Source organism: Pomacea canaliculata, linkage group LG1 (assembly GCF_003073045.1).
Source record: "Pomacea canaliculata isolate SZHN2017 linkage group LG1, ASM307304v1, whole genome shotgun sequence".
Classification (NCBI taxonomy): Eukaryota; Metazoa; Mollusca; class Gastropoda; order Architaenioglossa; family Ampullariidae; genus Pomacea; species Pomacea canaliculata.
Window position 1 is genome coordinate 15,093,979 of NC_037590.1, and position 17,246 is coordinate 15,111,224.

The following is a 17,246-nucleotide window of genomic DNA, read 5'->3' on the forward strand; positions in this document are numbered from 1 at the left end:
ATTTGTTATGCATTTTTTATTGTACAAACCTAATTCAATTTTACATAGTTTGATCACACGTAAATCTTTCTTATAGAAGTGGAGGGTTAGGCCTAAGAAGTACCTTTCCATCAACCTCTTCGAGTGAACAGAGAGCTCTTGCTTCAAGATGCGGTGCAGACGTTGAGCGGAGACCATCATGGAAGCTCCCTCCAGTCCACAAAACCTCCATACAGAAGTCCGAGCAAGAAACAGTGACAGATGAGGCCATCTTCGCACATTTCCGGCTCTTTATTTACAAAAACGACACTACTTCTCGTTAAAGAAATGTCTTGCCATAGTTTAATCTTAATTGCAACGTCTTCTTCTGCATGTCAGCATCTCTCGCTCAGCAGTTTTTCTCCCATTTCATTACTATTTGGACTAAGACCTAAGATTCTTTCGAGACATTGGATGGCAGGTCTGGGCTAAAGATTTTTGCATCTCTTGCATTCGCAAATTGTGCACATTACAAGTTACTTGATGATGGTGGTCTGATGACCAGGACTGGAAATCTCCTCACATTTTGCTTCCCTGATTGACATCGCAACGTGCGGACCTCGCCAAGACGCAGGCAGTAGTCGTGCTGAGGTGACATTTTCATGGAAGTTTAGAGACACCAGAGGGCGCCAGGTGAGGATGTAATTACGCATTACACTGTTTCTTAACGAGGCTGAGGAAGGGGTGGGAGAAATGTCATGATAGCAAGCGTGTGACCATGAATTAGGAGGTCTTGCGGATAAATTAGTCAGGCGCTGTTTCGGTCAACGATGGACCCCACATACAAAGGTGGTCACATAATTATGATGAAGCAGAACGATTCCTTTGACTTGATGGAGCCATCAGATTATAATGAAGCTAAGTAATTCCTACGACCTGGTGTCGCCATAAAGTTTAAGGGTCGCTGAACCTATCCTATCAATTAAAGACGGTGGGGTCCATCAGATTATAAGGGAGCTGGGCAATTCCCATCATCTAGTAATGTTGCTGTCGTCATGTCGTCGTAAAAGGAGGTACTTGCGCATGTTTTGGGTGGGTACCTGACTCCTTAGAGGTTTGAAAAGATAAGGAAATGAGGGAGAGCTAGAAAAGTGAGGTCATACCCTCCCCAACGACCCTAAAAGGTTAGGGGATGACTTTTACCGTTACCTTTTTTTTTTTCGTTATGTTACCATTTTTTCATTTGTTATTACATCTGTAAAGAATGACTAAGGTCTTTTCATAGAGTGATGATTAAACTTTCGAACCTACTTATTTCAATGTGCTTTTTATTTCTTTTTTTTTAATCATCAGTTCAGTTACCTGCAGCTTCTCACAGCACTTCTATTTCCATAAAAGCCAGCTTTTTGTCTGGAAGCTGTCATGGTCAGACATTTCTGACGTCTGTAAATTCTGTGAAGCTTTACAATTATTTTTATTATCATTTTCCCAACTTCGATCCTGGCTAAAAGCTTTCATTTGGTTTTTGAGACATTTCCTTTATAACGAATTTTTTGCGTGTTTTAGATATTTTAAATACTTACATTTTTCTAACTCAGGATTTGTTTTATGTCTCTCTGTCCTATTTTTCTCAGATAAATTAAAGGGTTTCATGACTTATTCAACACAACATTTTAAAACAGTTTCCTGCTGGGCGTGAATGCAGGAATTCTTCCTGATTCTTCCCCGCTTTTACAGACGTAGTTGTCAAGTTACCTTGAGTTGTTCTCGCTCTTAAAAATAAAAATGGATGCTTAAAGAAAGCATAAAGCTTTGTGCTAAGATCTAATATGTAGCAGAGCTATAATTTCGGTAAAAGCTGTTGCAAGAAACTTGCAGGATTAAAAAAGAAAGATGCCGGCACTGCAGACGCACCGAAGAAAGAATAAAAAAATTTCTTTGCTATTACTGACTTCCATGACATCCATATCAATAACCTGTAATGTTATCGTCCGATTCTTCCAGCGTTCGCACTATCTGTAACAGACTGTTACTATCAGAATGAAAGCAGAATGTCGGACTATCGTACCCAGGGCGGTGTTTGTCGAGACGACGCCTCAGGACAAGTGGACGTCTATCCCACCTGCGCATCTACATCAGTATGATGTATTCCTTACTTTGTCCTTGTCTGAGTAGATTGATATAGGGCTGCTTGACCGTTTGCCGATTGGACCGCAGCACTAATACAACCAAAATCCCTCGAGGACAGGAGGAGCAACAGCTGGGAGAAAGGGACCACAAGCCTGCCACCCTCTATACAGAGCATGATGTCAGTGCTAAGACCAGAAAACAACAGATTAATTCTGCTAGAACCTAAATTCAAGGCTTTTATTCCGTAACAGGAAAGTTGTGCTGTTCAGAATCCTAGATGCAGCTCAATAAACAATATTCCAATATTAGGTTGAAATGTCATCTTATGTTAGAATGATCAACAGCACAGCAAACACAGAAGGAAAATGAGGCTTCATCTGATGAAAACTCAACAGCCCACTACAATCAAAAGAAGAATACATAAAAACAAAAACTCTACAAAACTCGAGTTGCATGGCACAAAAAAATACTTCTACTTTAAACATGGACAAAGACACCAACAAGCTGTAGAAGCTCATTAAACTAATTAATGATGATAATTCAGAAATGAAGAATACTGTCTTAAGGTCATGGGGAAGAACTTCATACCCAAGGAAATATAAGCCTATTGCCTGTCAACGATATATCAAACTCGCGAGAGAAAAAAACCAGGAAGATCAGAAAACATAAAGCCATACAAAACCATAAGTCAACTGAGAAATGTACGAAGAATATCAGCCAAGAAGTGGAAAGCTGCAATAAAAAAATAACTTAAGAGCAAGAAGGCATCAGACCTCGACGGCATCACAAACTTCATGTTGAAGCACCTGAGCTTGTGAATTGGTTATTTAAAATTATTTATTTTGTGAATTCTGAGTTGTGCAAGTCAAGCACTGCTCCAGTGTCTTGGAAAAAGGCCATCATACGCCATCCCCCTACACGAAGATGAAAAGATAACAAGACTAAAAGCAACTACCGCTGCATCAGAATTCTAAGTTGTCTTGACAACTTTATAGAAAAGGCAATAAACATGAAATTGTTGTCCTTCCTTGGCCACAATATTCTGCTTCTCACGCAGACAGGTTTCAGGAAAAACAAAAGCACAGAACACCAGCTAGCATTCATGGTTCAAGAGATTGAAACCGGTTTTGAAGAAAAACAATGAAAATCGCTGTTGTTTTCTTTTGACATGACAAAAGCTTTTGACAAAGTGTGGCGATGGCCTCCTGCTGAAGCTGCCCAGAACGGATCGGCTGAAATGATTTACGGATGGATCCGCTGCTTCCTCCACAATTGCGGTTAACACCTGTCACCAATACAGTGAGGGTTGGCTGTCCTGGGTTCAACTCTCGTCTCGGGTAGGCTGTTCTTTTTCTACATATGGCATTTGTTGATAGGGCTGGCTGCCTTGCAGTGATATAACTTTAGTTGCTGGCTCGGCGTAAAACACCAATACTGCCCACAACTTCTTCACGATCGATTGGCAAGAATCATGCATGGACACCTCAGTGAATGTGTTAAGATAAGAGAGGGTGTGCCATAAGGAGAGGTGGTCACATTTTATGATTCCTATTAACATAAACATAACCCCTGTTATGGGTGCAGTACCCATCATGTCGATGATGTAGCCGTCAAGAGTGTGGCGTAACATGCAGCCATACAGAGTACAGGAGACCGAGAGAAACCTACCCTAGCGGACGGAAGACTGGAGCCTCCAACTGAGTGAGGTGCAGACTCTAGCAACGATCTCTCTCTCTCTACTCCAATGGAAAGCATAAAGCCTGGCAACAAAATTCGTCTTCGATGTTTCTTGGTGTCAAGTTAGACACCAGACTGTCGTGGAGGCACAGATTTATGCCATGGAGAATAAAGGATTGAAGAAGCTGTCCATCATGAAAAAGCTCTCTGGACCACCCTGGGGGATCCAGTGTGTAGATTTTGACTGTCTCCACAGGAGCAGTTTGTCCTGTTTTGGGATATGGAGTCAGTACTTGGGCAGCAGAAGCCATGATGCATACCAACAAGCTAGAAAGTCCAGAATTTTGGAATGAGGACATGAGGAATGAGGGACCCTTATGATTATAGGAGATGTCTACGGTTGCAGCTGGTAAAAGGAGAAAGAAAGCTGAAAGGTGAATGGCCGGTCAAGGACATGGGGGGAAAAACGTGACAAGAAACGGTGCGCTGGAAACGAACCCAGCATGTCAGCTGGAACTCACAAACCCAGCATGTCAGCAACTTGAGTGGTTGTCAGCAGCAGGAAAGGCATTTTAGGATAACTGGCAAGCTTTCTCGATTGGGAGCACAGGAGGATAGGAATAAACGAAATGTCCTTGATGATCAAATCGTCACCAGGTCGACATTCGACTGACTCGCCCGTCTGCCTGGCTCTTAGCTGGCTTCTCGTTCTGATAGTGATGGGCACTATCTGTGGAAACTTTCTTGAGGTCTGCCTTCCACGTAAGCCAAAACCCTAAAAACAAACTGTGAACTTGTAATAAAAAGTATTGAGTGTAAATCAAATAACATCCTCCGTTTCAAAAAAGAAAGGGGCTTAGAAGGAATAACATATGCAAGAGGAAAAAAAGAGAAAGTTTCCTTCTTCTTGTGGCAATAAAGAAAGATAATGTATATTATTTTACCGTTTCTCGCAGCCAAGTATCCGTTGCAAAGAACCCTGCATTGTCAACGCCATGGGTATACGCTAAAGACTTCGTCATTTATCCAGAGAATTTTTTTAATCTCACGAAAGGTTTTAGTTCCTTGAAAGAAAAGAAAGATTTATTTCCTTAATGTCTGAGCTCTGCGTGATTTACCGTCAACAAGAGATGTTGCGTCAATGGGTTCGAACCAGCCTCCTTGAAGATCATTGATGATCCTTGGCTTTACGTTCGATGGATCCAGGTGTTGATAACAATGACGAAGTTAGCATGCGGTGGATTGCTGTAGGACTTACATAAGCCTTGTGAGCTAGTGATGATCTTTGCCACTGATATATGTTAAAGTGAAATCAATTTACGAAAAATTAACAGCCATAAATTTTCTCGAAAACACCGATTTATAGAACATCCTGGAACGTGAGCCTCTCTGATTTTAAACGCTTTAACCATGACATCAACATCTTTATTTTTCTTTCTTGATTCCCTTTGACATGTTGTTACTCTGAATAAGAGAGAGAGTGTTAGGGGAGGGGTGGTTATGTGTAAGACAGAGAGGAAGAGAGGGGGAGATAGATAAAGAAAGAAAACTTACGAACTCCATCTTATTGCACTCCAAGTTTGATGGAACACTCCTCCATTGAGTGTTGTAAGATCGATGACTTATTCAAAGAATCACTGTCACGAGTGCTTGCTTTCTGCAGAATTAGACATTTTCTGTTCATTTCCTTTCCCGTGGAAAATAAATCTGTAAACAATTCACATCCATACATTTGGCGAGTGTCACCTCTCCTTTTTTTTAGATGGGTGGTGGGGGAAACCCCGATAGAGTTCATGCCGACAGGTCCACTTCCCTTAAGATTTTGAACATTTCAGCTGTTAAATGTCTTTTCCATTGAAAGAATCTTTCTCTGTCTAAAGCACTTTTTTGCATTGACGAGACATTTTACAAAACGTCTCAAAATAATATTTTTCTTTACTGTGTCGTCTGTGTTTACTGGGCTGAAAACATTCCTGGACTCAGCAGAAGTATTTCAGTCTTTGCTCAGTAATTTCATTACGAAGTAGGTTGGCGTAACGGGTTTAATTGCAAGAAAGATTCTGATACTAGATAAGTTTTGTATGCAAATCACTTTTTTCCCAAAGCTGCATCGCTCCTTCTAACGTATAGGACAATGCTTAAGATAACGAAATACCCGGGTTAGGCTGTTGTTTATTGTGACATTGTTGAATTGTCTTCACTCGCAACAGGTATTTTGCGCTGTTTAGTGTTTCTGCGCTGAATAAAACTCCTTCCATTACTGCCTCACAATTAATACATACTATGCCTTGAATCTTTAGCTGCTTCTCTCGGTTATATTAAAATTCAGTGATTGGAACTTTTCTCGATTTTCTTTAAAACGTGCCTTTAAATGTTCCCTTCTACACGGAGTCTAGATTTTCTTTTTACTTTGACCCATGTTTAAAAAAAACAGCAAATCTAGTCTTTTTTAATATTGGGTAGAATGATCTACTGGAAATACTTCCACTAACTTGACATCGCACGGAAAGCTAACACGCTATCTTACCTGACACACTTGGTCAAACTTCTTGCCCTCTGGATTTGAGGCATAAAACGAACAGGTGACATTTGACCAAATGCACTTTGCAAAGCAATAGAATTATCTATTACAAATAAAAGTCAACCAAATTTATGATTAGCGAAATTTATTTATTTGGACACTTTTATTTTCGAACGATTTATGTTTCCATTTTCTTATTTGGCCGAAGGAGTCAAGCGCTATTTCTTCTGTGTGTGAATGTTTGCCTTGTAAACAACTTCCACTAAGATGATATCAACTTCCAAGTTCCCTTGTACGTCCAGTTAAAAGCCAGCACTGCTAATTAACCGTAATAAATAATGGGGATGTTTTGATCCATGTGTCTGGGTTTTTGCCCAACGGACCCTCTCTTTAAAATATATTCCACCTCCTGCTCTTCTTCCAACCATAATCAAGATAACATTCTGCATTTAGTCTGTGTGCTTTCAGCTTTTTTAGAGGTGGCAGGACTGGTGATGTCGGTGGTAGAAGAGATGATGTCAGCGCTGCCTCGCTCGTGGTAAAATAGCAGTTGTTGTTGTCGTCGTTGGCGAAGTGTCGCGCAGTAATGATGGCGGTGCAGGCATCAGCAGCATGAGACGAAGTAATAAAAATAGCAGCCTTAGTAATATTTTCTTTCTTACTTTCTTCTTCTTTGCTTAAATAGGGAGAGAGGGAAGCACTATCGGTTTTCAAATCTTCATTTTATTTCGTGATCTTTGCAGGTCATGTTCCGCCACTGGACCGCTGAGCGCCATCTTCCTGCGAGTCGTTTACTGGCTCCTTTCGTGGAACGGATGTGCATGGCGGACAAGGGTTGAATGTTGACTTGATCGATCTTCGCCGGCGGAATATTAACTCTTTAAACCTGAGCCAGAAAAGATGCACTTTGCTATTACCAAAATAAAAACTCTCACTTAAAATAATAAATAAATAAAAATCATGAGGTTTAGTGTGCTTACCCGAGAGCTATGCTAGCTCATGGTTACTTCTATTTCTGCCAAAGAAAGATTTTTACCAAACTGATTTTCACAATCTCTTTATAATCCTAGTAATATGCCAAGCCCTGAAGACATGGATTGCAATGGACGCCAGCCACACAATCATACCCCTTAAGAGAAAAAAAAATCCGAAATACTAGTTGAAGAAATTATTGAGCATGAAGAAGATTGTTCATAGAGGAAGGTTTTGCATACAATAGAGAAGATTACTTTTGGATGATGGTGATTTGATTATGATCGGCATGATCCACGACTAATAAGAAATGAACAACAGCTTTTGTTTTCTGGTTTCATTTATTAGCTGAAAGTGAATGTTGATGAACACTTACTGAAGAGAAAATGCATCGCCGAGGAAAAACGTATCAAAACTCTGGCGTATAGTTGTCTCCATGTTCTTTAGTAACGCATCGTTAGTTGACCGAAGGAGATGCTCATTTAAAGGACTGGCATTGACAGGTGGTCCCCAGTCCTGTTATAGCCATGGTCCTGACTCGGTCAGAATCTCCTTGGAACATTGTCGATTGGAGCTGCCGTGCCCTGACCTTTCAGACACCAGAACTTACCAAGAATGTCAGTGTACACTCCTTTAACATCTATGACTTCACAAGGTGAGTTTTCTGTTGGCATGTTGTATCTCGTCTTACAGCTTAGATATCATCAAAGACTCCACATGCCAGCAATGCTATTACCATTTATTAGTGCAGTCATTAACTTCGTCTTAAACTGCAAACCCTTACGTAATTCCCGAAATAGCAGAGCATGTCTTTGAGCTCTTGTGTCAAAGGCTGAGAGCGAGTTTCTAAAAGACTATGAAAGAGAGCGAAAACTGATCGTGCCATGGCTAAGGGGCGAGTGAGAAAACAGCGCAGTAGAAATCATTTTTCAAACTTCAGAAAACTGCCTCCTGTATGTTCGCATAATTTAGAAAGTCTTGCATCATTAATATTTCACCATAAACCCAGAGAATCACATTTTAAAAACAGTTTTCACATGAACGTAAACTTCTGCTGCGGATTCTGTTGCTCCGAGGAACGGAACTCATCGACAGATAAAAGGGTTAAGTTATGCCGATCACGGAAGGAAGCCGCAGGAAGTAACCTCTCACGAACCCATTCTGCAATTTCCCCACCCCACCCGTTACTAAGACCAGCATTCAACACTGAAGAAAAGCTCATATGACTTAGTGAGGATGATTTTTTTAAAGGGGGTGTGCGCTCGGAGTGAAATCTAAGCATCTATTCAAAGTTCAAAGCATGCCAGCAGCAAAGCAGAAAATGGCGGAGGAGGCTTTTCTGGAGCTAGGCACCGTAGCAGAAAATGGGAAGAGACCGAAAACGGAGATAGGGAAGGAAGTCATTATAAAATGATTGCAAGCCGCGTGTCAGAAACACGTGACTGGAAGGACATTCCTCCCGATGTCTATTGTGTATACCCCAGCTTTGACTGACGGCAGAATGGATAAACACCGCTGGTATCTCCTGGGTCGAGCTTTTGCTTTGTTCTGCGACAAGATGGATGAAATGGTTCTCACGGGGTGCGGTTTATGTGACGGACACAGCACGAGACTATACATGAAAATGAAATGTATTGACCAACACCAAAAGCGAGGTTTTTAACAATGTTCATAAATAGTCAGTCTTCCCTCCATTCTTCTTTCTCTTTGCGTGAATGTGCGCGCGCGACTGTGTGTGTGTATACGTGCATGCATGCGTAAGTACGGGCATATGTGTGTGTGTGTGAGAGAGAGAGATATCATGTCTGTATTCTCTTATGGTTAACGATGAATTTCAATGATAAAGCATTCAAACCTCTCGGAGACTAACAGATGCCTCACGCACTCGACTCGTTAGAAAGTTTTCCTACATCAGAGGCCTATTTGCGGAATTTTCCACTTCCTGAAAGGTTCCCTCCATCCTTAACACGACCTGACACGATGAAAGTCCGCGGTTCTTAATTGGCTCAATCGTGGCACCCGGCTCTGGAAGAAGTAGCTCATTATGACGGATGCGGCGCAAGAATCTGTGGTCAACATGAAAGGCTTGTCATCATCGTGGACCTTAGCAACAGTGATGGCAATTCGACTGTAATGAGACTAAACCTTGAGAGAACAATTACAATATTGCTCATATATGAGCCTGTGACAAGTGTTCGACCTCTAAATTGAGGGTAAAATTAAGTGCAATGTTCTTGTTTTTCTGGCTATATTTCTTGAAAGTATGTGGGCCGAAGGAAAGGCTGTATCTATACAAGCAAAAATAAAAAAAAAAACAAAACAGTACACAGTCTTTTTAAAAGAAAAATTTCATTATTAATTATCGAATGAAATATTATTTTGCATACAGTTTGCGTGATCTTATTCCAGAGCGTCTTTTTAGTATACTTTTTTTAATTGATTTCAGACTCGTTTCTTTGTTTTCATATTCTGAGGGACAATATGAATGCGTACAGAGTTTAATACTCGTAAGAGTGGCTATAAGTGTCAGCGTAAAGGAAGGCTAAGTAGAAGAAATAAAAAAAACACTACATTAATTCAAAACAAGGCAATAAAATCTGTAAAAATACAATTTTAAAATACGTTTAGATATAATTTAATGGTTGTAGAAACGCGCTTTGTTCTCACATACAAATCCATAGCATGTCTGAATCCGCATCAACTTTTTTTTTTCGTGTATCGACTTTGCTTTTCAGTCTTTGACCCCTATCATCAATCAAAATGTGATGTTAGGTGTGTTCCCTGCCTAAAAATAGCGTGGTTAAGCCCCTTCTAATGAAGATTTCCCATGATGTGAATGAATCGAAAAATTACCGTCCAGTCTGGAATTTGTCCTTTTCTACGTTGCTAGAGAAAGTGGCAGTGAGACAACCGTTAACTTGAGCCTAACAACCTCCTCCTCTCAGTCTCAGTCTGCTTACCGCCCTTTCCACAACGCATTAACGGTCTTGCTGAATGTCGCTGATGACATTTTATGTTGGCTGGATGAGGAGCAAGTATCGATTCTCGCTTTGTTAGACCAGTCAGCAATCTTTGACACAATTGATCATTTTATACGGTTTAGCCGCCTCCCTGCATTTTTATGATGTTTTGGGTTCTGCCCTAGTGTGAATTTAGTCTTATCTTTCGGGTAGGACCTAGGCCATACCAGTTGATAAACAACTTTTAGCAGTCCAGTTTGACTTTGTGGTTTCTTAAGTGTCGGTACAAGGCATTTTTCACTTTGCTAGTGTTCTCGGTCTTTTGCTGACACTCTACACTTTTAACTTAAGATGACAGGCAAGCTTTCCAGAGTTTAGAATCGTGCATCATAAAAATCAAATCTTGGATCATTATCAACAAGCAAAAACTGGAAAAAAAAAAACAAAAAAACCACACCCACCTGGAATAGTAGGCCACAAGTTTCAGTCTGACTGTTGTTCGAATAATAACAATAACAATCATAATAACAATAACAACAACAACAATAATAATGATAATTGTCTTTTCCAACAAGAAGAAGAATTATTATTTTAAAAATGCAAAATTTTTAAAGCGCATACTCATATTCCTAAGGAACATGCTCTCAGCGCTCAAGAACAAGAACGAAACACTATCCTCCATCCAACAAAAAAATCAAGGAATGTAGCTTGGCATTTTCCAGATGGTTTAATCCATCCCCAGACTGACTTCATCTTACTGCCGAGTCGTTTTAAATCCAGCATCAACAAAATCAAAACATGGAATATCCAACCCATGCATAAACAGCAATAACAACCTTGTCTAAAAGAGCCCAAGTTGAAGCTGAAGAGAAACGCAACACAACCAACCTCCGAACTCGTTATGATCTGGGGAAGCTGCAGCACCAAAACGTTGGAGAAATTTTGAAGACCCAGGTAAAAAGTAAATTTATCACTCTCAATATGATTGATTGTGATGTAGATACCCTCGCTTAAAACATCAAGGAGATGGTATTTCAACATCCAAAAAAAGTGTTTGGAAGGCAGAAGAATAATAATAAAAAAAAACGCCCTCTGTCGCAAATAATGCGCTGGATCAGGAAAGGGATGAAGGCAGCTAAGGAAAATTGCATCGAAGAGCAATTCCGTAACATAGATGAGGAAACCAAAGCAGGTCAGCACAAATCTTCAGTCATCGAAAAGAGCAATGATCACCTTTCCACAGTGCACTTCTGTACTAAATCCTATGGACTGAATATGGAAGTGACCCGCTTAAGACCCAGAACCCAGCATCCTCCAAAGTAACCAGACTACAGCCAGCATCCATGCAGTCCTACCAGCCCTGCGAAAAGAGTTCAAGATAGCTGTACGCAATCCGAAGAGAGAGAGGTTAGTCACAATGCGTCGGGATGGAGACTAGAACTAACAAGAGCAAAGTATGGACAACACCATCGGATGCGGCACAGCAGAGATCTACATGAATGGAGGAGGCTCGAGGAAGTCAACAATTTTAAGTACTTCCGGGCGCCACCTTTTCCAAAGATGGCAAACATACGCTTCAGCAATGGTCAGGCTTGGACAGAATATGGCGCAGCAACGTTAGGGTAACCTAAATGTATATATAAGCTGTACAAGTCCCTCGTAGCTCCCCCCCACCTTCCAGTTCTGTTGTATGATTACGAGACGTGGAGACTGCTTGATGATACCAAATGACTGAATACTGGCATTCGAGACCATGCGTCTTAAAAAGCTGTTCCGAATCTCCTACATGGAACGCAAGACTAACGATTTTAAGTGCGGTCGCCGACATCATGAGACACCAGGAAACCCTTCAATGAGGCGGCGCAAGCTGGTCTGCTTCGGCACCACACTCTTCAGGGCCGGAACTGTAGGTGAGGTCGAAGCCGAGATGGACTGAGAAAGAACTGGATGACTAATGTGAAGGAGTGGACTGGGCGTTCCATGCAGGACCTGCTCATTTCCGCTCTTCTACCAACAATAAAATGAAAGCAAGATTAAAGGATTTTCTCTCGTCTGTTGATGGTCATCTTCATACGTATATATGCAACCTTATTCTACAAATCTGAAACTTGGCAAAATACTCAATGGTTTTCACGTTTTAACCAAAAAAAATAATAAGTACCACCTTAAATATAATTATAAACCAGAAAAATTAGAAGTGACCAGTAAACGGTGCAAGAAACATAACTCTCTTTAGCTGCATGGTCATAGCTTCCCTTGAGTGACCGGCGATTGTCGGTTGAAGAGTTCCTCCACCACAGCGTTCACGCTGGTGTCACGATCCCAGCACTTCTGATGCCTCTAAACATGTGGAGTATGTTTGAAGACAGAATCCGTATTTTTTTATTTAATGCTGGAAAATGTTTTAAACATTTCCTTTGTACTTTCCATGAGTTCGATAAAGGGGCAATGTCACACGGCTGTACTTCGATAACCGCAGAAACCTTCAGCGTCCCCGATTTCTTATTTTGGGGTTCGATTTCGACGAAGCATAATTTATAAACATTTTATTATCGAAATCGAACAGGATAAAAAAAACTAGGTTCATTTCTGAAAAAGACATTTTATTTTGTACACACTGCTTAATACCGATAAGGTTACAATTGTCAAACTTTTATAAATATTAATATCGTTATGCATCTATACAGTTACAAAATAATCTATGATTTGGGTTTCTTGTTTTTGCTGTAGGAAGTAAACGGCACAATTTAATCTCGGAAAAACGATAAATGACTTTAAGCAACTGTACTAACTAACCTCTTTGCTTCAACATTACAAGATAGAAGGTCAAAATGCATCTTACATGTACTGCATGGGAGCTCCTGTTATTGCTTTGCTTATCTGTTATCACACCATTATTGTCATCTATTGAAATCCTGTGCATACAAATCTCAGTTTTTCTATCCAAACTTTCAGTTCAACATTTCATGACACAACCTTTCTACTTATTATAAATTTTAAGTTTGATAAAATTTGCTTAATATTACTTTCTCCTACTGACATTAAGGTTTGAGGCAAAAATTAAAAATAAAGTTTTTTGCTTCCCTAACAAAATTACAGATACAAAAACGTTCTTTCAAAGCATGATCTGTCATTTTGTAGGGAATTTTAATAGTAGTGTTGCAAGGTGCAAGGTATTAAATGCATTAAGTTTAAAGATATCAGAATTGTTACATGATTTCAATGATGAATGTATTTAGGCCACCCTAAATTTGTGTTTATTAATAGTAAGTCATGATCAATGCAGATTATAGAGACTGATTTTTTTTTATAGTAATTAATGTAACTATAGTTCATGCACTTGAAAAAAGATTATATGATTTAAAATTTGCATCTTGTTTCAGGTTTGGTATTTCAACGCATGCCAGTATCATGCCTTTGGTCAAGTACTTTGCGCACAATGAGTACAGGAGTGGATAAGACACTACTTAATAAACTACGCAAGCGCACTGGGTACACTCTGATTAACTGCAAGAAGGCACTCGAACGGTGTGGCAATGATTTAGAGGATGTGAGTTTATGGTGGAACCAGACCTAACCTTTCTTTACCTTCAGAACAGTGACAACAATAAACATGCATTTGTTTCAGAAAATAATGTCTTGTTAAACAGATAAACTAACATATACAGTTAACATAGGCCCTACCATGTGCATTTAACATGATTTCTAATGTTCTCTGCTGAATTAAAATTGTTAATGAAAAGATTTATATAGTCTGTTTAAAATAGTTTTTTGTCTTTCTGTAACAAAAGTCGTGAGAATTATGCATTGAACCATGTGTTATTTAGTTTCCTCTTTGCATTTTCTGTATTTGCTTTTATTTATCATTAGTACTGTTTTTTATTCTTTCATAGTGCATATTTTTTTCGTTTGTTTTCCTGTCCCTCTTGTGCTGTCGTCTTGTTCTTGTTCTTAGGCGCTAAGAGCATGCTCCTTAGGAGTGTGAGTATGCACTTCACAAATTTTGCATTTATCATCATTATTATATATGTGTTAATTATATGGGCGTTACTTGCAGCTGATAAATCAGATTGCATGTGGTTTGGTATCTTTTTTTTCCCTTTTGTCGTGCATTACTAGAAACATCTTCCATGATTTTACTTGCATATTTCTAATATTGTTCTTGATGACAGGCAGAAAAATGGCTTCATGAGCAGGCACAGAAGGAAGGTTGGTGCAAAGCTACAAAGCTCCAGACTCGCTGTATGTCACAGGGTTTGATTGGCATTGTGAATGATTGCAAAGCAGCTACTATGGTCGAGGTAATTCTTATTTTTATCTAATTTCATTTATCTTGACAGTCTAAGGAGAAACCAGATGTTAGATTTCTGGGTCACGTTTCTGTAAAGACCTTTTAACCTTTTGCGTTATTTTGTGCAGGTCAATTGTGAAACTGACTTTGTGGCCCGCAACTGCAAGTTTATCGACTTGACCTCTCAAGTGGCACATGCATGTCACCATTTTTTTCTCAAACAAAAATTACCCATGGTCAGTATTGTAAACAGATTGCAAACTACCATTGATTATAAACCACTAAAGAACTGAGAAATGGCTTGTGGGTTTTCAACTGCAACACAAATTTCTCCTCCACTAGTATGTGAATAGAATTACCAGACAGTAATAGTTTGCCTTATCTATTGGCGAGAGCGGGATTCTAATCTGTATTTAACGGTGCTAAGCAACTTTCACCCTATTTGGATTTTTACCTGCTTGGGAGTTGTGTGTATGCGTATACCAGACACCTTTGGCTGCAGGATAACACTCTGATACAGTCTTAGTTGCTGGAACATCATAAACCACTATGCACAATGGAGATTTGCTAAAGAGAGGTGATTAATAAATCAAATACCATTGCAAAAAAAAAGAAGAGAATAGATAAACACAGTCAAGATCAAGTTCAGGAATGTAGATCCATAACTAGCCATTACTGAAATACACCCTTGACAAAAATTAAGGGAGAGCTCACCCTTTTAAGTGTTGGCAAAGGGATATAAATCTTTGTGTGCAGATTTTTGCCAATAGAGGTATGGTCAACTCGATCCCAGCACCTCAGGGCTGTAACACTCTGGCAGACATAGTGGCACTTTGCATTGGTAGTGTTGGAGAGAATATGGTTCTGAGACGAGCTGTTCACTTAAAGGAAGAAAAGAGTTCTATCAGCTCATACGTCCATACTTCATGTGAGTGTTTGTGTTTTATCTCTGTAGATAACTACTATTTACTACACACCTGTTTAAGATATGCAAAATAGTGATATTAGCATAAAATGAAATTTTTGCATCTATATCCGTGGTTACATAAATATATCTTCTTTATACTTTTTGCAGTCATAAAATAAACATATAAATTCAGATGTGCTGCAAACACAATCTTGCTGCATCAGAAAACATTTTCAGATAGAAAAGTGTACTAAAAAGTACCAGTTTCAAAGATTTCAGTGTGCACATTGAGCAGAAAGTGTGATTAAAATTAGCACTGAACATTTTTCAAGAGTTGGTTTTTTAATTGTTATTTTGCTGGGTTTTTCTTACCTTGCAGGCCCTGAAATTAATGCATGTAATAACTGCTGCTTAGGCAAGTATGGGGTTCTGATGAGCCTACAACATGATGGGAAATGCCATGAGCGAGACGAGTGCAATCCATACTCAGGCTTGTCGCTGGATAAAGTTTCCAATGTCCTCGGTCAGCATATTGTGGGCATGAATCCAAAGATAATTGGGTACGTTAATCCAGACAACTCATGTAATAGGGCACCAAGAACCTGTCAAGAAGATGAAGATGACTCATGTAACCGACCTACACGATCCTGTCCAGACAGAGAAGAAAACAAATGTGAGGAACCACCACGGAGGGAATGCAAGGAGCCAGAGGAAGACAGATTATTGTTCCAGGAGTTCCTTTTAGATCAAAACATCAGTGTTGGGGACATGTTAAAAAAAAATGGTGTCACTGTTAAAGCATTTGCTCGCTTCGCTTGTGGAGAGGCATTACCTGATGATTAGCTATAACCTCAAAGTACACCTACCTCATATAAATCATTTGAATACTGAACATATAACACATTCTAAAAAGTTACCCACTAAAGTCTTTTCAAACTTCTGCACCTTTGCTTTGGTTTTATGTTAGGAAACTTTTACCTGGTTTTCTACAATTGATCACACTAAAGCATTTCTCAGAATGTAATGCAAAGGGGTTTTGTTTAAAATTGGGTCGGGGTGGGAGGTTAGTAACACATGACAAAGCTCAACTGAATAAAATAAAAACAGAAGTGTGAAAAATGTGTCCTAAAGCACAAATTTTTTTTCAGTCATAAATTTTGTAGTCTTCTCAATTTCTTAAGGTAATATACAGGGAATCCTGTAACTGACACCATCACAGTGAATAATGCAAACAGGATTTTATATCAATCCTTGACCCAAGTCATCCCAATATACCTTTCAATCAAGTTTAAGGTTTTCTTGTTGAGGTTGACATCTTGAGAATGTGCTAAGGAGCAGGGGTCATACTGTCGCGAACAACTTATCCAGGATTTTTTTTTTTTTTTCTTCCTATCATGATGGGTATATCTGTATCTCGATTCTGCATACTCCTGTTCCATCACCCACACCACAGGACCATGATTTGGAAATAATAAACAACAAAATTATCCTGGCTTTGTTTTCTCTGATTCAGAAAGTCTGTAACTAAGCAGCATGTCACGTCATGTCAGTTTGTACAACCTTTTATTCCTGCATTCTTAAAGGCTAACCTGGGTGCAACATTATTTTCACACATGGGTCTAGTTCCCTAAAAGATATTTTTGTTTCATTTGCAATATGCCTTTAAACAGCCTGTGAAAACAGCAAAGACCTGAAATGTAAGCTCTCTTATTGGGCAACACCTCAATACACTAATACTCACATTTGCTATGGCCTTTAGTCATGTCAGAATGTGTTTATAACAAAACGAATGAACATTCAGCTAAATTGCTCACAACTTATTTTTGGTAA

The 17,246-nt window shown here is 39.4% G+C and overlaps 1 protein-coding gene across 1 annotated transcript; it reads left to right on the top strand.

Annotated features, from left to right (window-relative positions):
* Positions 1-12,415: 12,415 nt before the first annotated feature.
* Positions 12,416-16,905, top strand: LOC112561664 (elongation factor Ts, mitochondrial-like). Its single transcript, XM_025234268.1, has 6 exons — positions 12,416-12,571; positions 13,602-13,768; positions 14,391-14,519; positions 14,638-14,745; positions 15,266-15,437; positions 15,796-16,905. The coding sequence occupies exons 1-6, from the start codon at positions 12,553-12,555 to the stop codon at positions 16,257-16,259; spliced, it is 1,059 nt and encodes a 352-aa protein (XP_025090053.1). The 5' UTR covers positions 12,416-12,552; the 3' UTR covers positions 16,260-16,905.
* Positions 16,906-17,246: the final 341 nt, after the last annotated feature.

Excerpts from the sequence above, each read along its gene's own strand:
- LOC112561664 (XM_025234268.1), top strand. Across the intron at positions 14,746-15,265 it reads TCAAACAAAAATTACCCATG|ATTTTTGCCAATAGAGGTAT; the intron begins GTCAGTATTGTA and ends CTTTGTGTGCAG. Across the intron at positions 15,438-15,795 it reads CTCATACGTCCATACTTCAT|GCCCTGAAATTAATGCATGT; the intron begins GTGAGTGTTTGT and ends CTTACCTTGCAG.